At 39.2% G+C, this 26571-nt stretch overlaps 1 protein-coding gene across 1 annotated transcript in view; it reads left to right on the top strand.

Moving 5' to 3' along the window:
- Nucleotides 1-26571, top strand: part of FRAS1 (Fraser extracellular matrix complex subunit 1) — a 461949-nt gene that overhangs the window by 390982 nt on the left and 44396 nt on the right. Inside the window, exons 52-60 of the mRNA XM_032149306.2 lie at nucleotides 1400-1550; nucleotides 2677-2836; nucleotides 4679-4847; nucleotides 7048-7294; nucleotides 8603-8947; nucleotides 11028-11188; nucleotides 11612-11759; nucleotides 18089-18294; nucleotides 23947-24103. Of these exons, the coding sequence (XP_032005197.1) occupies nucleotides 1400-1550; nucleotides 2677-2836; nucleotides 4679-4847; nucleotides 7048-7294; nucleotides 8603-8947; nucleotides 11028-11188; nucleotides 11612-11759; nucleotides 18089-18294; nucleotides 23947-24103 (1744 nt within the window). The remainder of the gene's footprint in view (nucleotides 1-1399; nucleotides 1551-2676; nucleotides 2837-4678; nucleotides 4848-7047; nucleotides 7295-8602; nucleotides 8948-11027; nucleotides 11189-11611; nucleotides 11760-18088; nucleotides 18295-23946; nucleotides 24104-26571) is intronic.

The following is a 26571-nucleotide window of genomic DNA, read 5'->3' as shown; positions in this document are numbered from 1 at the left end:
GTTTTAGGGTACATGTGCACAATGTGCAGGTTTGTTACATATGTATCCATGTGCCATGTTGATTTCCTGCACCCATTAACTCATCATTTAGCATTAGGTGTATCTCCTAATGCTGTCCCTCCCCCCTCCCCCAACCCCACAACAGTCCCCAGAGTGTGATGTTCCCCTTCCTGTGTCCATGATTTCTCATTGTTCAATTCCCACCTATGAGTGAGAACATGCGGTGTTTGGTTTTTTGTCCTTGCGATAGTTTACCGAGAATGATGTTTTCCAGTTTCATCCATGTCCCTACAAAGGACACGAACTCATCATTTTTTATGGCTGCATAGTATTCCATGGTGTATATGTGCCACATTTTCTTAATCCAGTCTATTGTTGTTGGACATTTGGGTTGGTTCCAACTCTTTGCTATTGTGAATAGTGCCGCAATAAACATACGTGTTCATGTGTCTTTATAGCAGCATGATTTATAGTCCTTTGGGTATATACCCAGTAATGGGATGGCTGGGTCAAATGGTATTTCTAGTTCGAGATCCCTGAGGAATCGCCACACTGACTTCCACAATGGTTGAACTAGTTTACAGTCCCACCAACAGTGTAAAAGTGTTCCTATTTCTCCACATCCTCTCCAGCACCTGTTGTTTCCTGATTTTTTAATGATGGCCATTCTAACTGGTGTGAGATGGTATCTCACTGTGGTTTTGATTTGCATTTCTCTGATGGCCAGTGATGATGAGCATTTCTTCATGTGTTTTTTGGCTGCATAAATGTCTTCTTTTGAGAAGTGTCTGTTCATGTCCTCTGCCCACTTTTTGATGGGGTTGTTTGTTTTTTTCTTGTAAATTTGTTTGAGTTCATTGTAGATTCTGGATATTAGCCCTTTGTCAGATGAGTAGGTTGCAAAAATTTTCTCCCATTCTGTAGGTTGCCTGTTCACTCTGAAGTTTCTCTTACTCTATTTCAAGTGTCATAATTGACTCCTAGAAAGTGGCCAACCTTCCCTATACTGAATTATTCTTTCAAAGTTCCAACTTTCTTTCAAGGCCCAACTCAAATCCCACTGCCTCCAATCCATCCTCCTTCAACTCTAGATGAAATTAATCTTTTTCTCTCTCTCTCTTTCTCTTAAAAAGCGTACAGCCCTCTTTTATGTCTTCCATTATAGCTCTTGCCACATTGACCTTGTGCATGAGCCTTTCTTTCCCTATAAAGTGTGAATACCTCAAGGGCAGAAGCTGGACTGGTTTTCATCTTCATAGCCTCTCCAATCCTGACAGAGCTTTCCATGCAGTAAATACACTCAGTAAATCATTGTTGAACTGAATTAAATCTGAGTCAGAGGGTCTTGTTCCTGCTTTATTCCACCTCAGGAATTAAATTTAATGGGTTTCCATTCTAGGCAACCAACCTGATCACCAAGAAGGAACTGCTGACCATGGACCCAGACACCGAGGACGCGCAACTTGTCTATGAGATAATGACGGGCCCTAAGCATGGCTTTGTGGAGAACAAGCTGCAGCCTGGCAGAGCTGCTGCCACTTTCACCCAGGGTGGGGACTCTCTGGGGACTTAGAAATGGGAAAAATCTATGCTAATGTCACACTCCCTATCTCCCAGATTCTTCTCACAGCCACTTCCAGCTACTTATGCCCAAGTAACCTCTTTGCAGAGATCTTCTAGTGCCTAACCATCCAACTTATGAATTTTATTTCTCCTGATTTTTTTCCCTGTGATGATGAACTATGGCAAAGAAAAATTCACCTTTACCGTGCTTCCTCAACTCCTAAATTGCTCTAAGTGTTGGCCAGGTTTTCTGGAAAAGAATGCATGATACTTCTTGGTTTTCTTTAACAATAATAACAAGCAGACATTATGAAAGCAAAATAACAAGCAAAATAACAAGCAGACATTATGAAAGATCTGTGATCCTGTGTGATTTATTTTTTGTTCTCTAAGGATTATAGACTTTAAGTCTTCAGCCTAGAAATTAAAATCAACAAGTATAGGTTGCTCAACAGAAATATTTTCCCTGGTTGGAATCACCTCAAGCAGGCCATGTTAAGTTTGTCAGGCTCCTCTAGACTTTTTTCAGGATTGACTTGGCTGGGAGCAGTCATTGCAAAACTGCATCTCAAAATTCATGCTCCATGAATTTTCTTTTTACTCTCTGTCCTCAATTGTATGTTCTTCCCTCACACCGTTTTAGCCGTGCTTTGTGTATGGGAAGTTTTAACCCAACCCCAGCTATTCTTATTAGCACATACGTTCCAAAGAACCTTTATTAGAAGGAATTAGGTCTGAGTATGAGGCTATAAACACAGAGGATGGGGTCAAAGACTTTCCTCTGTCAACTCCAGGATTTGCCGTCAACATTCACAGACATTTATTGAAGTGCTTTTTGTCAGGACCCTGGAATTCTCGTTTTATAACAGCATAAGAGATATTTACAATATCTCTATACTTAAAGACAGATCTTTTGTTTCACAGAGCTTCAGGATTTTATTTTAAAATCTGACAGAAACATTTATTTTAACAACTACTATACTTTTGGTGCTTGGGAAAATAAGTTTTGTCTGTAACCCATTAGAAGAATAAACTAGGTATGTTGGTGTGGTAATCTATGAAGCTGTCATTACATCCCTCGGTTAATTCACGGTGAGTCTTTTTTTCTCACAGAGGATGTGAACTTGGGGTTGATTCGTTATGTGTTGCACAAGGAGAAGATCCGTGAGATGATGGATAGTTTTCAGTTTCTGGTGAAAGACAGTAAACCCAATGTGGTCAGCGACAATGTCTTCCATATCCAGTGGTCCCTCATCAGCTTTAAATATACCAGGTACAAGTTTTACTGTGCTTTCCTTCTTGAGAAATCAATCAGGCAAGCAGAGGGAGTCAGGATGAAGGATGCTGGGGGGCAGCTCTAGTCACCTGTTGATGGTGGTGATGGTGACGATGGCACTGATAAAAGTAATAATTTCACCAAATATTTATTGAGTACTATATATATTAAGTACTGCACTAGGACTTGACTTGCATCATCTTATATAATACTTGCAATTCTGAGATGAATTCCATTCCTGTCCCCACAGTGGCAAAGTAACAGAGACAGAAACTTGTTTATGTAACTTGTCCACAGTCACATAGCTAATAAGTAGTAAGACCAGGATGTAAGCCCAGCGATCTTAATGATGTACTCTACTGCTTCTCAGACAAATGCTTTTGCTTCTGTCTTCAAGTTTTAGAAGAGAGTCTAGTAGAACTGATAGGAAAAATAAAAATAGGCATTCAAGTTTGGAAAATAATCACTGGCCTACATTATCAATATCTTCACCGTCCATCTGTATTCTCCTTGTTCCCAAGCCTGTTTTCTCCCCTGGCTTCTTTGGGTTTGGTAGGAATGTATATCTGTAGGGCTAAATGCGTGGCTTAATGTGGCCAGCGCTTTAAGGTGCTTTTCTAATCTGTTGGAGAGTTAGAAAGGCAGAGAGATACTGATTGTTAAAGGTAGTGTGCATGATTGTTAAAGCATGGTGCTGATTTTATAGGTTAGATTATAAGGATTATAATTTATGTGGGGAAAATATTCTTTAAGTCTACATTTCAGAGACTCACTATCCAAGAAATCAACTTCATGAAAATTCAGATAAAAATTGGAACTTGGGGGGAAAAAAGGAAGACTTAAAACCTTGATTTCATGTGCCCCAAATTCAGGCTATTCTACTCTTACACACATTTGGAGAATTAGCGGAAAATTAGAATCAACTTTTACATATGTAATGCTTTGCTGTTATTTACCTCTCAATTGTATCACCTTCAAAATTCAATAAATTCAATAATATTCATCCCTTTTTCCGGACAACCCTCTAACATTTAATGGACTAAGTGGTATAGATGGTCCCAAAGCTGGCAATGAGGACTGAGCTCTCAGAGACACTTTCCCTGCTGTCCTCACAGCAACAGGACATGCACCCAGGTCCAGGGGCCATCCTCAGTGATGAAAAACAAAGCCCAGCTCATGCCCTACTTTCTGTGGCCTTTCCAAACCTAGATACTTATTATGAATCAGTAGCACATGAATAGTTGGCCTTCCACTTTACAAATGCAATGGAGATTCTGAGCAGCAAGCTAAATTAATCCTGTCCTTCCCCCGTTGTCTTAAAGTTCCGTTTGTCTAAACACCTCTGTTATGTAGGGTTATCTCACATTTTCTTACTTCTGCTTCTGCCCTGACTCCATTACCCAGTTCCTGGAGATCTGGTCCAGTCAGTTCCCACCTAAGTCATTGGTTGACTTCAGAGCAGCTTTCTTCCCTAAGAACCCACTGACCTATTGTGGTTACTCAATCCCAGTAGGGAGAGATTGTTTTTCCTTTCTCTGTGCTCTTAAATCTGAAGTTTGTAGCTCCTATGTGCTGTCAATCTCCCAAATTGACTCTCAGCTTGCTTCCAAAGCAAGGAAGACGACATTCTGCATCCACAGCTTCCCTGTTTGTTTGGTGCTCTGATTGTTCAGGTGAACTCATTCCCTCAATTTACAGCCTGAATTCGTAGAGAAACCAAACTTCCTCTTCTCTGACTACCTAATGCCAAGAACCAAATGGAAGAGACAGGCATTAAACAAGTTGTTTTTTCATAACCATGGGGCATATTTTAAGAGATGCCTTTTTGCATGCTTCCAGCTACAATGTCAGTGAGAAGGCAGGGTCTGTCAGTGTCACGGTGCAGAGGACTGGGAACCTGAACCAATATGCCATCGTCCTGTGTCGCACCGAACAAGGCACCGCCAGCTCCAGCTCCAGGGTCAGCTCCCAACCTGGGCAACAGGACTACGTAGAGTATGCTGGCCAGGTAGGTGGGGTAATGGGGTTGGGGGAGGCTCCAGCAAGGGCTGTGACATGGCTGCAAGCAATTGTGGCACTTTCCCACTTCTTACCCAACTTTCCTTTTCATTAGTGTCCTTCTTCAAGTATTAAATAGTTTTCCTATGTTCCCCTCCCATAGTACTTTGTTCTTCACAATCTCTCCAACCTCCATTGAAGTTTTAACTGCCAAAGGGGAAGTTGTTGTCTAGCTTCTCAGTCTTTACATTTTGCTTCATGACAAAATGAAGTCTCCAAGCATCATGTTCTATACTCAGCTTTGGTATCCCAACCCATCCTCTCCCCTCACCTTCTTCACCTAAAGGGAGAGAAGAGAGTGTGTAAGGAGACTGGTTGGAAAGCCCTTGGAGTAGGCTGGCTGAGATGATGGGAGCTTGGGCTTCGATTATGAAGTGAAGTTAGAGAGAAGTGGATGGATTTGACAGATGAGTGAGAATTGATAGGATTTGGCAGTGGATTTATTAGACAGTGGGGCCAAAGCGAAAGATGGATGTTGATGCCTCTTGCTAGGAAGGGACATATAAGAGGAGCCGGTTTGGCAAGGTTTGGTGCTCGTGACTTTGTTTTGGCTATGTTAGGTATAAATTGTCTTAGAAACAGCAGGTTGACCACTGTATAGATGGGCAGGCAGTGCAGAGAGGAGTGTGGTGTCCAGAGAGAAATTTGCAAGTCATCTACATACCAGTGGTAATTAAGAGTGGCAATGAGAAAGAAAAAGTAGAGAGTGAAAGCGGAAGAGAAAGGAGGACTTAAATAGTCAGCAAATACGGGGCCCCATGTATTTGTCATCTTGTATGGAGGGCACAGTGTCTGGCACCTAATGTTTTTTTTCAAAGCAACTTTATTGTTATTATGGCAACAGAGATCTCTGTAAAGAGAAGTGGGCTCTGTTCTTTAATTGAGGCATTTCAGCTGGACTAAGCTAATGCCTGTAATGTCAAATGTAAGTGAGGAATTAGGAAAGAACAGATAAGCTAATGTCTTTCAGCTAAATGATAAGACAGAGGATATTCTTGTGTTTTTCAGGGAAAGACAAAAGACTGTCAGTGTATTCTAGATCTTACATAAAGATCTGTTGAGTTTCATTTCATTGGGAGTGTTTTAAAATATGAAGCTTAATAAAACTTAATGTGATTAGTTGATTAGATATATACTAATAATTTTCTGTTTGATTAAAAATTTTGCAGATTTATGTGTCCCTAGACATTTATGACTGTTTTTTGTACATATTTCCATTATCTCCGTTTATACAAAGTATAGTCAAGGCCCATTTCCTGCACTTTCAGTTTTGGGCAAGTCCATAGTCATGGTTTCATTTGAAGGTTTTTAATTTCTTTCTTTTTTTTTTTTTTTTTAGACAAAGCAAAACCAGAATAAATCCCTATAAGTTCACAATTATGTGCATGTAAAATAGTTTCTCTGTTTTGTACTGGGCTAAATTCATTCACATTTTAATGGCAAAGGGTGTAGTCAAAATATCAAGTTAAAATTAGTCTACCCTGTTTATAATGTAATTTTCTGTGAATTTAAATTCCATTATTCAGTACACTGGAATTCTATGTCAATTTTAATTGTGTAAGTAATATGGTGATAGTAATGATAATATCTTATGTTTGTTTGGTGCTTTAAAATACACTTAACACCTTCATATACAAGACCTCCTTTAGTCCTCCCAAAAAGTGTATGAGTTAGGAATATTACTATTTTCCTTTAGTTGATGAGTAATCTGATGTTTGTAAAGCTTCATAACCTAATACAGCTTGGAAGTAACAGAACCAGACCTGGGAACAGAACTTCATACTCCAAGGCCAGAGTTCTTCCAGAAAGGGAACTGAGTCATCAAATGATGACTGTTGCTGCCCCAAGTGAGTTAATAAGCCAGGCTATAAAGAGTTACTACATGTTTTTCTCCAGTCACCAATGGTAGGAGAGATTTTCCTCCGTCATGTCCTTATACAATAAAGCAGCCCTCCTGTACAGGTTAAGAATGGGAAGAGGTGGCTGGGTGTTCCAGGTGATGCAGCAGGGAACCAGGGCTGAGAGAACCAGCTATTTCACTCAGTGCTCTGCCCACTGGACTTGGATGCTCTTTTCCTATGATGCCCTGGGGGAGCAGAGCAGGGGAAGCTGAGGCACAGCTTAACTTCTTGTTGGTTCCTTTGTGACAGGTCCAGTTTGATGAGCGAGAGGACACCAAGTCCTGCACCATTGTCATCAACGATGATGATGTGTTTGAAAATGTTGAGAGTTTCACTGTGGAGCTCAGCATGCCAGCTTATGCCCTGTTAGGGGAATTCACCCAGGCGAAGGTCATTATCAACGACACTGAGGATGAACCCACGTTAGAATTTGACAAGAAGATCTACCGGGTCAATGAGAGCGCTGGTTTTCTGTTTGCACCTATTGAAAGAAAAGGTCTGTTGGTGCCACAAGTGACAAAGAGCTATAATAATTGCTAACATTTATTGAATTCCTATTATGTGCTAAGTGCCCATCTCATACATTATATTAACTCACATGTGTACTTTCCACGTATTAACTCATTTAGTTCCCATAACAACCCTGATGATGATTCTATCCATAGTGACTACTATCAGAAAGCCTCTTTTCTTAGTTCAAGTTGTTGGAGCTCCCATTTATTCTTAAATTGGACTAGAAGACTGGTTATATTTAGCCTTCTAAATTATTCATGAATCAGTATTCTTAGTCAATCACCCAATCCATAAAATATTTAGTAACCTTGGTCAAGGAGGGAAGTTACAGTTCATAAGGACTGGCTTTCCATCTTATTCTTGGAAGACAGAAATATGCTGAAAATTTCCCTATGTGACAGTCATATGTAGAACTCAGATGAGAAATAAACATGTGTAAGAAACAAAGGGCAATTCTTTTTTGTTTTGTTTTTGACTGATACATAATAATTGTGAATGTTGATAAAAGGGCAATTCTTGAGGAGTTGGAAATAAAAATAAACATCATATGGAATTATGACTGTGCAAGATTGAGACTTTAAAACACATGGAAATTGAACCCCCATTCAAAGGCACAACAAGACTGTAAATGATGATGTTGGGTTTCTTTATTGAATCTGCTGACTGGGTATTAGTGTAACAAATACTGTAGATAGCAAAAACCCTTGGTAATGCCACTTGGAAAACAAGCAAGCCTCATTGATTGCTCTGGGCCACCAAGCCAGGCCCAGAACAGGCTGTCACCAAGGGAAGTGGCAGCCCTAATAAGTAAAGCCATTTGTATAGAGTGGCAGATTTTATTTTGTTTTGTCTTTCTCTTTTTAAATAAGCCTGCTCCTCTCTGGGAATTAAAGTATAGAAGTTTATTCAGAAAGGCAGTGAACTGTGCTTATAGCACTACCTTCAGGACACAATTACTTTCCTACTTAAAGTACCAAATATGTGTCTTATGTTTCCACCTGCTGTGGTCTTAGATGGTGGGCAATGAGTCTTGCGAATTAACAGCACAAAATTCACAGAATAGGAAATCCATTTTGAGTTGTTTGGCGAAATATCTGGGGTATATTAAATCCTCAAGTGGTTTATACCATAGGCTCAAAAGAAACTGCAATTCAGGAAGGTTTTATGTCAGAGTTTGAACAGAAATAGTGATGGACTGTGTCAGAGGGACCAAGCTCATTAACTTACCGGGGTTTTAAAATGTGAGAAACACTCATTCCAATGCTTTGATTTTTTGCCATTTGTATTTCAGGAGATGCAAGCAGCATTGTATCTGCAATTTGCTACACAGTCCCTAAGTCAGCTATGGGAAGTAGCCTCTATGCTCTAGAATCAGGCTCTGATTTTAAATCTAGAGGGATGTCTGATGCGAGTCGTGTGATATTCGGGCCTGGTGTGACCATGTCCACCTGCGATGTCATGCTTATTGATGACAGCGAGTATGAAGAGGAAGAAGAGTTTGAGATTGCCTTGGCAGATGCCTCTGACAATGCCCGCATTGGAAGGGTGGCGACAGCCAAGGTGCTCATTAGTGGTCCCAACGATGCCTCAACTGTGTCCCTGGGCAACACGGCTTTCACTGTCAGTGAGGATGCAGGTAATGGAGAGTGTCTCTGAGCTTCCTTCACCTGTCTCCTGATTCCTTTCTTGAGCAGTTTTCTCCTTAGGTTTCAGAATATTCTGGAGACATTGAGAATGCCATTCGTCAGGGATACCGTTGTTGGTCTCAAGCATTATATAATGCTTGGCCAAGACCAAGCATGGAAGTTACTGTAGAGAGTTCCATCCACTTTTCTTACTCTGATTTTTTTTTATAAATTTTTGTGGGTACATAGTAAGTGTGTATATTTATGGATTACATGATATATTTTGATACAGGCATGTAATATATAATAATCAGATCAGGATAAATGGGGTATTCATCACCTCAAGCATTTATCCTTTGTGTTATGTACAATCCAATTATACTCTTTTAGTTATTTTTAAATGTGCAATTAAATTATTTTGACTATAGTCACCCTGTTGTGCTAGGAAATACTAGGTCTTCTTTCTAACTATTTTGTGTACCCATTAACCATGCCCACTCCCCCCCCCTCCACCACCATGTCCCACCCCTACTGCTTTTCCTATCCTCTGGTAACCATCCTTCTACAACATGGATAGAAGTGGAGGTCCTTATGCTAAGTGAAATAAGCCAGGCACAGAAAGACAAACTTCACGTGTTCTCACTTATTTGTGGGAGCTAAAGGTTAAAATCATTGAGGTCATGGAGATAGGGTATAGAAGGCTTGCTCTGGTTCTTGATGGCAGGCAGTGCTGTGGCTTAGAGCCTAGAGCTTCATGGGCTGACCTCTGTGGTCCAGAGGGAGGGCCTGGTGCTGAGCATCTGGGCTTGTGAAAGGGGGGGATGTGATATGTTGAGGATGGAAGTGAAGTATTTAGTGTACTGCTAGCTCCTGAACACTCTCCAAAGTTTCAGTGTCTTCATAAAGTGAAACTTGCTCATTCATAGAAGAGCCCAAAGCGATCAGTGGGCAGGTCACTTTCACGTGGTATTTCAGAGACCCAGGCTCCTTTCCCACCTGTGGCTCCACAAAGGTCTTGAAGTCTTCTATATGCTGCAGGCAGATGTACTGCTGGCAGACGAGCAACAGCTGTGCTGAGTGTCTCCTGATCTGGGTCAGATCAAGGCCTTTCACCTCCATGAAGGGATTTGGAGGAGCACTGGGAACAGATATTTTTGAGCACTTACTGAATGCCGGGCACCATACCATGTATGTTCCATGCTTTCTCACTTAATATTCTATGGAAGAGAGAACATTAAATAAAAGAGCAAATGGAGGCCTGGAGAGGCTAAGTCAGTCATCAACAATTAAGCAGCTAATATAATGGCAAGGCTAGATTCAAACCCAGACCTTTCTACTGTAGCATGTTTCTTTTCCCATACATCAAATGCCCAGCCATAACTACATTGCACCTCACAGCATGTTGGCTAGAAAATGTGGTGATTGAAAATTGTTGGGTTTTCATGAAGCTTTTCTCTGCCCTTGATTGTGAAAATAGCTAAATATCTTTAGGACACTATAAAGTATGATGTCACAGTGGACAGTAAGATGAGCTTCATTCCTGAGATGAGTAATAAGCACATGCGGTTTAAGTCATGACATGTGCTTGAGTAAAAGAGAGAAATCAACCCAGTTGGGAATATTTAATTAGAAACATTCAGCTTCAGGCTCCATAGAGTCCCTAGCTGGGTCCTCCTTAATTGACTATTTTCTGACACATCCCTGAGGCCCCAGGCTCTAAGTTTCTTCTCCCTAAATAGGCTTGAGACGTTTTGCAATAGACCCTTCTCTCCTTAACTGCATTGTTCTCCTGTGAGCAGTCTCCCTTGTGAAGCCACAATAGCCTTCTCCCCTAAAGGCTCTCTCTAGCACCACCTCCCTGAAGCCCTTCTCTAGGTCTTCTCTTGATCCTAGTGTCAGTGAAAAGACAGGTAGTGACATCTCTAGGCCTTCACCTCAGATGGGCCATAGGAGCATCACTGAAGCTGGATTAGACAAGCTGAAAGGGCTAAAAGCTGCCACTGTTGCAGTGAGGGAGAACATCATTCTGAAAACCTCACTGATTTTCTGGCTCAAAGTTGACCATTAAAATCTCTATGAATCTTAATTCAGGCACAGTAAAGATTCCAGTTATCCGCCATGGTACTGACCTCTCTACTTTCACATCTGTCTGGTGTGCAACACGGCCCTCAGACCCAGCTTCTGCCACACCAGGAGTTGACTACGTTCCCAGCTCTCGGAAGGTGGAATTTGGGCCCGGTGTCACTGAACAGGTGCGTTTACAGCAGTCCAGACTCCACAAAGTTGACAGGTCGGTTTGTGAGTGTTGTCTTTACTTTGCTTCCCAAGCTCTCTAAACTCCCCTGGCAATATTCCTGTCTTTCCTTTCTTTAAAAACACACATATATAAACAAGAGAGTAAACTTAGGAGGGGATCTTCTAAAAACTCCCCTAGTGACATTTTTAGCATCAAATATCCAGCCTTACAGAGTCAGGATATAAACTATACTCGTTTGATGTAAATATCTAAAAACAAACTCCGAGTGGCATGTAATGAAGAGATCATCATGTTATGGATTAGAAAATCTTACTTTAAAAGCACCAAAGAAAGGCAAGTTGTGACCTTTGCCCTAGTCAAGGCAAATGGGTGTTAGATGGTAGGTCCTCTGTAAAGTTTGCTTTGATTTCTCTTCTAGTATTGCACCTTGACTATCTTGGACGACACTCAGTATCCAGTAATTGAAGGACTGGAGACATTTGTGGTTTTCCTCAGCTCAGCACAAGGAGCCGAACTGACCAAACCCTTCCAGGCAGTCATTGCAATTAATGACACATTCCAAGATGGTAAGAGATTGGGGATGCCAGCTGGTAGTTCCAAATATATTTGTATATTTCTATTTTTTCTTTAATGTCCACATATGTGACATTGGAACTCATTCACATTTTCATTCAAGAAATATGTGTGTGTATATGTGTACATGTGAGCATTTGCACTTTTACATAGCAGAGTATGTAGATGTGAGAGAGAACCATTGATATCTCCAGTACTCTGCCAGACACAAAGAGATGTATAAGCCTTGGGCCCTGTCCTCAAGAAGCTCAATGTCTCACTGTGGAATCAGACCCTTAAAGAGAGAAATTGGAATAAATTATGATAAATGACCTAATAGTACTATACATCCAGCACTATGGGAGCAGAGGGAACTGAACAGGAACTACAAGTGGGGGAAATTATAGATTTCACCAAGGAGATTATATTTAAGCAGAGTCTTCAGGTGTGATAGGAGTCTATCAAATGCATAATAAAGGAAAACCTATTTCAAGTGGAGAGATATAGTAAATACAATGTATAATGTGTTGAAAGATCCATATTTGGGGAGCAGACCCTTACTTTTGCTTTGAGCATGGGAGGGAGTGAATAGAAGAATGGAATGGAAAGAGAGATTGGAGTCAAGTTCTGAGATGCCTTATGATCCAGCCTAAGGACTCTATAAGCAAAGGGTAGCAGTGGATGCTTGTAAGCAGAGGAGTGATGTATTTTTTTATTGTAGAAAACCAATATTGGCAGTATTGTAGATGATGTGCAGGGATGAATAGAGGCAGGTATATGAAGAAAATATCAGTCACTGCTGAAGATGTAACCTAAGTAGCATGAGGAAAAACAGGAAAGGACGGCTGCTTCTCAGAAGAATTGACGAAATTAGAATTGTCAGAACTTCAGAATCCACTGTGTGGATTCTAGGGTTGGGTGGAATCAAGTCAAACCTTCCACCTAAAGCAGCAGGACCCTCATTAGCATTCCCAGAGATTGGCCATAGGGCCCATGATTAAACTCCTAGCAGCTGAGAAGTCCTCAAAAAAGGAACAAGAAGCCAAGTCGGATAATCTTTGATGTTTTTATTTATTCTTAAATCATTTATTTCATGTATATAGTAGTAAACAATTCAAATGGCAAAATGCGTATACTATGAAAATTAAATCTTCTTTCTACCCCTATCTCCCAGTCCCCCAGTTCCCCTCACTGGAGACAACCATTTTAACCAGTTTTTTGTGTGTTTATCCTTCAGGAGAAAAAAAAATTTTATATATATATATATATATAAAATTATGTGTGTGTATATATATATACACACACATACAACGCACACACACACACACACACACATACATGCATGCATCTAATATGATGGTAATTTGTTTTAGAGCCAGGTTTATGAAGGCACAACTTGCATAAATGAAAGTCCATCATCCTTAGTGTACAGTTCTATGAGTTTTGACAAATGTATACAGTGGTATGCCCACTACCACAATCAAGATGTTGAACAGTTCCAACACTCTACAAAATTCTCTCATGCCGCTTTGTCATCTGTGTCTCCTTAGTCACCAGCCCTGACAACCACTAATCTGTTTTCTGGCCCTAAAGTTGTGCCTTTTCCAAAATTTCATAGAAATGGAATCATGTAATATCTATGATTTGCATCTGGTTTCTTTCACTAGGAAATGTATTTGAGACTCATTCATGTTATTGCGTATGTGAGTAGTTCATTCCATTTATTGCAGAGTAGCTTTTCATTGTATGGATATACCACCATTTGTTTACTCACCTATTGAATGACATTTGGGTTGTTCAAGGTTTTGGTGTTTAAATTGCATTGTTTTCCTACTTTTATTGCATTGTTGTAGATTCTGGACAGAGATTTATATTTTGCAAATATTTTATCCAAGTCTGTTGCTTGTCTTTTTGTTCTGTAAACAAACATCCTAAGAGTAATCATTTTTCATTTTGAAGCAGCCTCATTTATCATTTTTCTATTATGAATCATATTTTTAGTGTTGTATCAAAGAAATCTTTGACTAACGCAAGGTAACAAAGATGTTCTCCTATTTTCTTACAGAAGTTTTATAGCTTTAAGTTTTACATTTAGGTTTGTGATTCACAAAATGGTAACTTTTACACCATGAAAAAGATTATGACACTTATATTATCTCATGTTGCATGTTACTTCAAAGTTTACAAAGCAATCCATTAAGCCTTATCTCACTTGCTCATAACCCCGTGCTCTTTCTTCTGTTTCTATTTAGTGGATAAGGAAACTGAGAATCAGAGGAAATAGGTCACCCAATGTCTAGTATCTAGAGGAACCAGCATGCATTCTCAGACTTTTGACTCCAAGTTCATCCTCCTTGCATTATATACTACATAGTTTTAATTGGTGTAGAAGTAGAATCAGTGGCAATTTTATTTCTTAGTAAAGAAGAAAGTAAAACAGAAAGAAGAAAATTCAGCTATACTTTTTATTCTGGAAATTGTTTCTTATTCTTTTGCATGAAATGACCATTAATTACCCTCTGATGAAGTGGAAAGTGAATACAAAGTTGAAGTCCTGAAATATAATCCTAGCCCCACCACTTCCTAGGTCTTTGGCCTTAGGCCAGAAGCTTAAGGTTACTAAGCCTCATTTTGCTCATCTATAAATAATGAAAATAACTACCTTACAAAATTGTTGTGAGGATTAAATTAGATAAAATATATGAAAATACCTAGTGTAATACCTGGCACACAGTAAATTTCATTACATGTTGATTTCTTTTCTTCTTGACACACCTGGCATTTATCACTCTTACCAACAAGACTCCAGTAACACATAGAGTCCTCATTGATCAACACACAAAATTATATTTAAATATTTTTCAGTATTTTATTGATGAGCATTGGGTTTGTCAACTTTAGAAAACGGATATGTTAAGCAAAAATTTTCTTTCAGAAAAGCTATAGCTTTTCTTTTTCTTTCACAGAAGCTACAGCAATATGTATTTAATCAATAACTTATCCCAGAGAAAGAAATCCCGAAACCTATTTCAGTAACTCAGCATAGCATTCAGTACTTACTTCTTCTGGTTATCTTTCTTCCTAGTAATAACGAACTTTTGTTGAGTCCATTCAGTGTGAACATTCTAGGGTAGAAAGATCTTACATATTATCTCTAATCCTTACAACAGACCTTTAACTTGTGAAACAAAGTTTGGATAATTTGAGTAGGATTACACAGAGAGAAGGTGATGAAGCTGGAGTTAAAATCCAAGTCTGCTCTATCCAAGTCCAGTCTTCTGGTTTCATATCCTACTACGCTGACTCTTCACACTTCAGTTTCAGCTGGCCACTGCCCTCTGTATAACAATGCTAACCGTCACTCAAGAGTCTTACAAAGTCAACTCTCAGCCTTCTGCAGTGATCTTAGCTCCTTTCATTCTTTTCCCACTAGGCTGATTTCAGGATCTTAAATCATCTAAGCAGCTCATCTTATAACATTTACCTTTTCTCACCTACCTTTGCTGTGCTGGTACCTGGAATTACACTCGGGCTTGGGCATGAGTAATGCTGACTGGGTAACATTAGAAAGTCCTGTAGCTGCTACGGCATCACACTCCTTGTGTGCATCTGTGGCAAACATACTCATTAACTCATGAAACAGAGGCAGGATTTCTCCTAAATGTCTGACTTAACTATTGCCAGCAAAGAGGCTATTGCATTCCAGGCACTGGTGTTTACATTCACTTCATCAGTTACTAAGAAGATTAGTGAGGTAACAGTGTTTATAGGACATTTTCTATACCTAGCAGTGGTGATCAACATGGTATGGGCTACAGAGTAGTGGAGGGCAGAGTCCCATAATCTATTTTAGGATACAAGACTTCCATAAATAAAAAGATAATTGTAGATTGGCCATGCACAATAAGTGTTCTATGAGCAGTGCTGACAGAAAATGCATTATACCCAATGTGAGCCCATGCGCTATCAGCAGGTAACCTCCATTTCATATTGATGCAGCCCATCAGTGTGGAAAAAGAGGGACCCTGCAGTCAGGGGAAGTTGATTCTCAGAGCCAGTGCTATCACTTCCTGGGGATTATACTGCCTTGTGGGGTTGCTGACAGAATGACATTAAATAATATATATGAAAACCTTTAACCCAATGCCTGACTTACAACATAAATCCCCTGTGCTAAATCTCTTCCTGAAACTCCCTTGTTGTATATGTCTCTTGCCTCAGTCTCCCACTGGTCTGGGGTCTTGTTAAGGGGAGGGATTGTTTCTAGGCAGGAATCAGAAGATGTGTCCACTGCCTTTTCTCTTTCTCTCTCTCTCTCTCTCATTTTTTTTTTTTTTTTGGCAGGGATAGAAGTGAGAGTGAATGTCTTATTAAAGAGGAAAAAAATAGTCTTTTATAGCTCAAGAGGAATTTGGAGTTGATTAATGCATGACCAAACCTAAACATAACCACTTTAGCCTTTAACTTTCTCATCTGACTTGAGGCCTATCAGGCCAGCAAGAAAAAAACAATCTAAAGCTTCAGATGTCTGCTGGGAGCGGAAAAGCTTCCCTGCTTGTATTGCTTTTTCCCTGGCAACAAGCTTCCTTCTTGTCCTCCTATGCTGGGTGATGTCATTGCCATCCACCTTTTAGGAGCACAGGCCATTTCACTGGGTTTCAGAGCCCTAACTGGTTAGGCCTAAAGTTGTTAATTTTCCTTTAGGTATAGTGTTCTTTTAAGTGGTATCATCTGACTTTTCATTTAGTAATGACTAGTAACTATTAAGGTTAGTTCATATGACGGGATGGTTTTATTTTTGCCAGGGCCAACAGTTCTGGAGTCACAGAGAGCTTTCTATACATTGACTTGGAGAATGCTTGGGTGCTTATCACCCCTCCTCTCATTCCCCCACCTCCCCCAATCCCCAAACACACACCTTTCCTTCCTTTCTGGATTGGTGGGGTGTGTCCAGGAGGCAGCCAGGAAATTGGTGATTACAGCTTTAACTCAAAGACTAATTCTGACCCAGGAGGCTTTGACATATGATTCTTTGCATTGTTCATTAATAAATTAAAAACCAGCAGTCAACAAAATGTTGACCTCAGAAGGACAAATGCCTTAATATGGAGCAAATGATTCTTCATATTGAGAATTCTGGAGTTGGGAGGAAAATAGAAACCATATTAATTCCTACCAAACTTTGAGTTCTCACTGTAAACCAGATACTATATTGAGTACCATGCATTTATTATCTCATTAAGTTCAATTCTACCAACAATTCTATATTGGATATTAATAGTTCCAATTTATATATGAAAAATATCCCAAAGTTTGGAAAGTAACTTGCCCTGTGTCACACAACTGGTAAGTAGAAGGGCTGAGATGGAAATTCAGGTCTGTTTCCTCCTAAGTCCTTGTTTTTAACCATGATTTGACTACGGTCTCATCCTTAAGTCAAAGGAGGATTTGAGTTATAAAAGAAGAGGCATCTAGCACCTACCTGTAGTCCCAGCTACTTGGGAGGCTGAGGCAGGAGAATAGCGTGAACCCAGAAGGTGGAGCTTGCAGTGAGCCAAGATCACGCCACTGCACTCCAGCCTGGGCGACAGAGCAAGACTCCGTCTCAAAAAAAAAAAAAAAAAAGAAGAGTCATCTATAGCAGTGGTCACAGACTGGAACCCTCTGGCCAAATTTAGTCTGTGGATATGCTTTGTTTGTCCCAAATAGTTTTGGCTTATACAAAATTTCTTTTTCACTATTTTATTTATTTGCTATTTTTGAATTCAGGAGCTATGTCATCAAAATCCACATCTCTGGCTTCATTTGAAAACAGAAGACTGGAACTTTTTAAACAGGGCCTGCTCTTTCCTTTATACTCATGTCCCCACTCTTTCCTATTGTCTCTCTGGCCCCAAGACCAATGTGAGTGGCCATTTAGCACCAGACTTGCACTGCTGTTTTCCTCACTGTAGCCCTAGGACAGTGAAGTCTTTTGAGTACCCAAATAATAATCAAAATTTTTCTTACACCATCAAAATTTTTCTTACAATTATCCCATTTATTGACTTGCATTACCTGCTCATATTTGAGATGGTGACTGCATTTTGAAGTTATACAAAGATAGGTACAAAATTGATCTGTTCTATTTCATTGGATGTACACTTATAGTAGAAGCAGTTCCCTTGTCCTGAGAGCAACAACCATGCTTTGGAATCCGCTTGCCACCTGTGATTTGTCAGTCTGCCTTGGGCTTTGGTGGAGCTCACCTGCCAAAGTAGCTGCTGAAGGCTGACAAGCACCATGGCCACTGCTTCCCTGTCTTCCACTAACGGTGCCCCTGTCTTTCTGTCTGCCCACCTAGTGCCCAGCATGCAGTTTGCCAAAGATTTGCTCCTAGTGAAGGAGAAGGAGGGTGTCCTGCATGTCCCTATCACTCGGAGCGGAGACCTGAGCTATGAGTCATCAGTGAGGTGCTATACTCAGAGCCATTCCGCTCAGGTCATGGAGGACTTTGAGGAGAGACGAAATGCAGACTCTTCACGGATTACATTTCTCAAAGGGGACAAAGTAAGTGGATTGGTGGTGGCTGAAAGATGAGATTCTCTTCTTGTCTTTATGTGTCTGTAATGAAGTTATTTATATAAATTCCAAAAATTCTCAGAATTTTGTATACTACAGGTGACCCTTGAACAACACAGGGGATGGGGTGCCAACTCCCCACACAGTTGAAAATTTGTGTATAACTTTTGACTCACACAAAACTTAACTACTAATAACCTACTGTTGACTGAAAGCCTTACCAATAACATAAATTGTTGATTATCACATATTTTATGTGTCATATGTATCATATACTGCATTCTCACAATAAAATAAACTAGAGAAAAATGTTATTAAGAAGTGGAATAGCAGATCATGATATAGATCTTCATCCTCATTGTCTTCATATTGAATAAGCTGAAGAGAAGGTGGGAGAGGAGGGTCTCACTGTCTCAGGAGTAGAGAGACTGAAAAAAATCCATATCTAAGTGCACCCACGCAGTTCAAATCTGTGTCATTCAAGGGTTATCCCTAATTGACACCAAGTCCTGAGTTAATTTTTGTATAAGGTGTAAGGAAGGGGTCCAGTTTCAGTTTTCTGCATATGGCTAGCCAGTTTTCCCAACATCATTTATTAAGTAGGGAATCCTTTCCCCATTGCTTATTTTTGTCAGGTTTGTCAAAGATCAGATGGTGTCCTGAGTTAATTTTTGTATAAGGTGTAAGGAAGGGGTCCAGTTTCAGTTTTCTGCATATGGCTAGCCAGTTTTCCCAAAACCATTTATTAAGTAGGGAATCCTTTCCCCATTGCTTATTTTTGCCAGGTTTGTCAAAGATCAGATGGTTGTAGAACACGTACTGGAGAGGATGTGGAGAAATAGGAACACTTTTACACTGTTAGTGGGACTGTAAACTAGTTCAACCATTGTGGAAGTCAGTGTGGTGATTCCTCAGGGATCTAGAACTAGAAATACCATTTGACCCAGCCATCCCATTACTGGGTATATACCCAAAGGATTATACATCATGCTGCTGTAAAGACACATGCACATGTATGTTTATAGCAGCACTATTCACAGTAGCAAAGACTTGGAACCAACCTAAATGTCCAACAATGATAGACTGGATTAAGAAAATGTGGCACATATACACCATGGAATACTATGCAGCCATAAAAAATGATGAGTTCATGTTCTTTGTAGGGACATGGATGAAACTGGAAACCATCATTCTCAGCAAACTATCGCAAGGACAAAAAACCAAACACCGCATGTTCTCACTCATAGGTGGGAATTGAACAATGAGAACACATGGACACAGGAAGGGGAACATCACACACCGGGGACTGTTGTGGGGGAGGGGGGAGGGATAGCATTAGGAGATATACCTAATGCTAAATGATGAGTTAATGGGTGCAGCACACCAACATGGCACATGTATACATATGTAACAAACCTGCACGTTGTACACATGTACCCTAAAACTTAAAGTATAATAATAATAAAATTTAAAAAAAAATCTGCCACCAGAAAGAAAAATAAATAAATAAACTCAGGATGGATTGAAGACTTAAACGTAAGACCTAAAACCATAAAAGTCCTAGAAGTAAATGTAGGCAATACCATTCAGGACAAGGACAAGGCAAGGACATGGGCAAGGACTTCATGACTAAAACACCAAAAGCAATGGCAACAAAAGCCAAAATTGACAAATGGGATCTAATTGAACTAAAGAGCTTCTGCACAGCAAAAGAAACTATCATCAGAGTGAACAGGAAACATACAGAATGGTAGAAAATTTTTGCAATCTATCCATCTGACAAAGGGCTAATTCCAGAATCTATAAGAAACTTAAACAAATTTACAAGGAAAAAACAACCTCATCAAAAAGTAGGCAAAGGAGATGAACAGACACTTCTCAAAAGAAGACATTTATGCAGCCAACAAACAAATGAAAAAAAGCTCATCATCACTGCTCATTAGAGAAACGCAAATCAAAACCACAATGAGATACCATCTCATGCCAGTTAGACTGGTGATCATTAAAAAGTCAGGAAATGACAGATTCTGGAGAGGATGTGGAGAAATAGGAACGCTTTTACACTGTTGGTGGGAGTGTAAATTAGTTCAACCATTGTGGAAGACAGGATGGTGATTCCTCAAGGATCTAGAACCAGAAATAGGATTTGGCCCAGCAATCCCATTACTGGATATATACCCAAAGAATTATAAATCTTTCTATTATAAAGACACATGTACATGTATGTTTATTGCAGCACTATTCACAATAGCAAAGACTTGGAACCAACCCAAATGCCCATCAATGATAGACTGGATAAAGAAACTGTGGCACACATATACCATGGAGTACTATGCAGCTATAAAAAAATGATGAGTTTATGTCCTTCGCAGGGACACAGATGAAGCTGGAAACCATCATTCTCAGCAAACTAACACAGCAACAGAAAACCAAACACTGCATATTCTGACTCATAAGTGGGAGTTGAACAGTGAGAACACATGGACCCAGGAAAGGGAACATCATACACTGGGGCCTGTCTGGGTGGTGGGGGGCAAGCGGAGGGATAGCATTAGGAGGAATACCCAATTTAGCTGACGGGTTGATGGGTGCAGCAAACCACCATGGCACATGTATACCTATGTAACCAACCTGCATGTTCTGTACATGTGTCCCAGAACTTAAAGTATAATAATAATAATAAAAGAAACTCACCACTAAACATGGCTGCACCAGAGTTAAAGCCTGCAACCTCAGTGTATGTCAAAAGTATGTATTGAATCAGAATCACATTTTCCCCATCTTAAAATCTCAGTTTCAGATGATTGGGTCAATTGTATCCCTTGGTTCAAGGCACACATCCTCATCGGTCAATACTAAGCCCTTCTCTTATTTTTGTTTTTTTTTTATTCATTTTATTTGACCCCTACTCTCCAGCCACATTCTTTTCCCTGCTCATCAATCTATTGTGTTTAATATGTATCTTTTAACTTGTGTTTCTTCTTAAGAAATGCTTGTTGTTTTATGTATACAGTTTTAATTTCTAAAAATGCTATTGTCCTCTTTTTTCATCTTTTACTGTTTTTACTCAGCGATGTTTTGAGATCTATGTCGTTTAGGTTTACATGTAATCTTTTGGTTCTAACTGTTGCATAATATTTTATGGTATGTGTCTTAGTCCATTTGCATTGCTATAAAGGAATACCTGAGGCTGGGTAGTTCATAAAGACAAGGGGTTTATTTGGCTCACAGTTCTGCAGGCTGTACAGTTCAGCATCTGCTTCTGGTGAGGGCTTCAGGAAGCTACCACTCATGACAGAAGAGAAAGGGGAGCAGGCATCATCACATGGCAAGAGAGGAGGAAAGAGAGAGGGTAGGGAGGTGTCAGACTCTTATTAACTACCGTATCTCATGGGATTTAAGAGAGAATTCATTCAATCCTGTGAGAATGGCACCAAGCCATTCATGAGAGAACTGTCCCCATCACTCAAACATCTTCCACCAGGCCCCACTTCCAATAATTGGGGATCAAATTTCAGCAGGAGATATGGAGGGGACAAATATTTATCAGTATGTGTCTGCTATATTTTACCCATGCATTCTCAGCAAGAGACAGTGAGGAACCTCAGTGATCACACCCACCAGCTTCCTGACACCCTGTCATCACAAATAATGCTTCAGTGCACATCCTCATACATGTCCACTTACAGACTCGAATGCGAATTTTCTTGGATATATAATCAGGAGCAAAATTGATAAACTACAGGACATGCATATACTTAATTTGAAAAACTTTTGTTGGAATACTTTCCAGAATGTCACTAGAAGTGCATGGGGGTTGCTATAACCCTATATTCTCTTCAAAACATAGCATTACTCATCTTTTGAATTTTTGCTAATTTAATATGTATAAAGTTATATCTCATTTTAATTTGTAATTCTCTAATATGCTTGTTAGCTTATTGAGTTTCCAATAAGCATATGTTTATTTTTATCTTTTGTGTCTCATTTTATTGTGTTATCTTTTACTCACTGATTTGCAGTACTTTCTTTTATTTCCCAAATATTAATTCCTTGCCAGTTTTAGACATTTTGGGTATTAATAACACCTTTTCTTTTTCTGTCACTTATTTATTACCATTGACTATGGTGTTCTTAGTTGATGAGAAGCCTTCACTTTTGAAATAATCAAATGTATCCAGTTTTTGCCTTATGGTTAGTCCTTTTGAAGTTTAGCATGAAACATACCCATCACAGATCACCCTAGATTCTTCCTCTGTTCATCTTTACTACAAAAATAAAAGTGATAGCTTCCTTCTTTGGGGCACTCATGACATTTACACATTTATGACTCATAAAAGCCTGCCTTAGTTATATATTTTACGAGAATTTTACTGGTGACAAGTTGAAATGTGTTTTAAAACACATACACGTACTACAGATACCATCTTCAGCTTTGAGTCTACATGTCCGTATTTGTTTTAAATTCAAAAGAGAATTCTCTGCTTATCCAAGAAGTAGTTTTTAATTTAATAAAATTATAAAGAAAATACAGTCTAGTAGTCTGTTACTCACATGACAATCTATCATTATTCTTAAGCACATTTTAGAACCTTTATTATTGTTATTATTTTGCTTGCTAAGCATATGCTTTGAAACTTGTCATTCACTAACATTTTTTTTAAGATCTAAAAAGCCACTGCTAACTTCATGCTTTCTCTAAGGAATTCGTATACAAAAGATGTGGTAGAGCAAAATAAAACAACATTCTTCAGGGACTTAAAATCAGGTTAGCAAGTCACATATAAATGTTCTCAGGGATATTCTCTCACCATTTAGTGTGACTTAGGAAGTATGAGAGTGAAACTTCTCTCTACTCATATATCCTTTGCAATATGTTAGAATAGTGAATTTAAAATGATCCCACTAAAAATATCCTCCTTTACATCACATGACTCTACTAATGAGGCTGCTGTGTTATCTGAAATGTTGTGACCATATTTTACATTTTCTCAAAAATACAATCCTCAGTAGAGAATATTCTGTTGAGAAACACTTGGTTTCTTTCCATCAAACAGGGATTTGGACTGTAGTCTCAGACTTTCTGTACTCAGCAGTTTTCAGATGTGATATCATTTGGCAGCAGATTTGAAAATTATTTGGCATTTAAAGGTATCTTTAGCCTAACACAAAGCCTTTCTGATTTCCTTATAAGACTTCAATCTTTACAAAGGAAAAGAAGTGTTACTCAACTCTCCAGGAAGTTTAATCAGTATGTTAAACCCCCGTCATCAAAAATCTACCTATTTTAATATGTGAAAATATATTAAGCAGCCCAGAAAAAAAATGAGGGAACATACACAGATGTTCTACATATGCTTTTTAGTGGGTTCTTTGTTTTGTTGATCTTGTTTTTCATAATTCATCACCAATAATTAAAAATGGTTTGGCATGTTCTAATACAAGTCTCCACATATAGGTGGTTCCCACTCAAGCGTGAACTGTTAAATTTGAACATTTTGTTTTATAAATGAAACTGGATCCTTTTGAATTTGTGTTGACTTTGTGATGCGATAAAGAAGAAAAATAATTTTCTAGGAAAACCAAGCAAATCACTGATCTTGCTGAAAATTTTAATCTGTCTTGTGCCATTGGCTCTAGGTGAAGAACTGTACGGTCTATATCCATGATGACTCCCTGTTTGAGCCAGAGGAACAGTTCAGAGTCTACCTCGGCCTTCCTCTTGGAAACCACTGGAGTGGAGCTAGAATTGGAAAGAATAACATGGCCACCATCACCATATCCAATGATGAAGATGGTAACAGAAGAAATTAGCTTTAGTTACTCTTAGGTTGAGGGGACATAAACTGATGTTTAACTAATTATTAGTTATTAACTAATTTTATTTTGATTTATATTTAACGATAATTAGTTAAACTGATGTTTAATTATTAGTTATTAACTAATTTTATTTTGAAAAATAAAAGTGCTTTAAGAATGCCTACTGATAACATTCTCTGAGTATTTATATAAAATGTTGGTGGCAAATGATCTCCCTCTACAGAGATCCAAAAAATTCATAGGTATTTTTAATATCATTATTCCTTACCACAGTGCTAGGAGATATGGAATGATTGTGGTCAAAAGCTGAGACAGAAATGCTAAGACAGAGAATAAAAGCCATTAAGTCACTGTAGTTCAGGAGCAGGATTGGAAATACAGTTGGAATCAGTGGAATCCAATGAACTGATTTAAAACACTGCCACCTTCCTGGAAAAGTCTAATTTCTCAGTTTTCTTCTCTCTAATTGATTTGGCCTACTAACCTAAAAAAAAAACTTAAGCTCTATAGTCAGGTGTTAGCCAAGAATGACCCAGGCACCAGGGAAGACAAAACCTGTTTCAAAATGGGACATAATTGTTTCACTTAAATAGATATTTTAATGAGTGAACAGATAATAATGTTACAAATAGTGATAGCTCTTTTTATTGAATACCGTATACTAAGAACTATGCTAAGCATATTATATTATCTTATTTAATACTGGAAAGAATTTCTTGAGGTTGGTGCTATTATTTCTATATTATGAATAAAGAAACTGAACCTCAGCAAAGCTATATAATTTGCACTCTTAGTTACACAGCTGTAAACAGCAAACCTGGATGTGAACTTCATTCTGTCTGATTCTAGAATCTATACTCTTAAGTATACTCTTAAGTGACTCTTAGGGTTTCTAGGGAAATATCAGTAACTAACTTGGACATTGGATAAAATAAGCAACTCCAGCCTCAAAGTTGAATTAGTCCTTGACCCCAGGAGACTCAAGTTCAGATCCCAAAGTGAACCTCTCCCAGGTACACAGAAAATCCATCACTGAGGCGCAGGGAAATAAGATTTATACTCTGCTGCAACTAACACAAGAACAGACAACCAAACACCACATGTTCTCACTCGTAAGTGGGAGCTGAACAATGAGAACACATGGACACAGGGAGAGGAACACCATATACTGGGGCTTGTCGACGGGGACGGGGCCCTAGGGGAAGGATAGCATTAAGAGAAATACCTAATGTAGGTGATGGGTCAATGGCACATGTGGCTTGTAACAAACTTGCACGTTCTGCACATGTATCCCAGAACTTAAAGTATAATTTTTAAAAAGGCCGGGTGCAGTGGCTCACGCCTGTAATCCCAGCACCTTGGGAGGCCAAGGCAGGCAGATCACCTGAGGTTGGGAGTTCAAGACCAGCCTGACCAACATGGAGAAACCCTGTCTCTACTAAAAATACAAAATTAGCCAGGCGTGGTGGCATGCGCCTGTAATCCCAGCTACTCAGGTGGCTCAAACCTAGGAGGCGGAAGTTGCAGTGAGCTGAGATCACGCCATTGCACTCCAGCTTGGGCAATAAGAACAAAACTCTGTCTCAAAGAAAAAAAAAAAAAAGAGATTTATGCTGTGCTGCAGTGGCCCTCCTAGATTTCAAAGGGCATTCTTATTAAAAACTATAAAACCTCGCACACCAACATTGCACACCAACATGGCACGTGGATACATAAGTAACAAACCTGCACATTGTGCACATGTACCCTAAAACTTAAAGTACAATAATAATAAAAAAAAAAACTATAAAACCTCAAATGAGGCTTATCTTCTACAGTTAGGAAGATTTGACTTTCTGAGAGGGAAAGTCAAATAAATACAGAAAGTAGAAATTTCTGCCATATTCTATGATATACTCAAAATGGTATAAAAGTTATCATTACTCTCAATTTTTCCATCTTTTTATCTCACTCTCTCTACCACCACCCCACCCTTCCCCATGAGATATAATAGAAAAGAAGACATGATTTGAATTTTTTGGTAAAAATCAATACATTATTTTATTTATTTATTTATCTGAGATGGAGTTTTGCTTTGTCGCCCAGGCTGGAGTGCAGTGGGGCAATTATGGCTCACTGTAGCCTCGACCACCAGGGCTCAAGTGAGTCTCCCACCTCAACCTCTTGAGTAGCTGCGACCACAGGCACGTGCCACCATGCCTGGCTATTTTTTAATTATTTGTAGAGATGAGGTCTCACTATGTTGCCCAGGTTGAATATATTATTAATCATTTCCTAGCAACAGGATTCCATTAGGAAATCTTGTGTTCCTGAATTACTCTTGTAGCCAGTCACTGAAAGCACCCATACTTACCTATATAGCTTATAGGAAATTAAGAAAAGCTGAGGATGGGGAGGTGAGAGCACTAAGAGTAGGGGGTCCAAAGGACCAGAGGTGAGGGGTGG

This window comes from Hylobates moloch, unplaced genomic scaffold (genome assembly GCF_009828535.3).
Source record: "Hylobates moloch isolate HMO894 unplaced genomic scaffold, HMol_V3 SCAFFOLD_2, whole genome shotgun sequence".
Taxonomy (NCBI): Eukaryota; Metazoa; Chordata; class Mammalia; order Primates; family Hylobatidae; genus Hylobates; species Hylobates moloch.
This window is presented reverse-complemented; position numbering and strand designations above follow the sequence as displayed.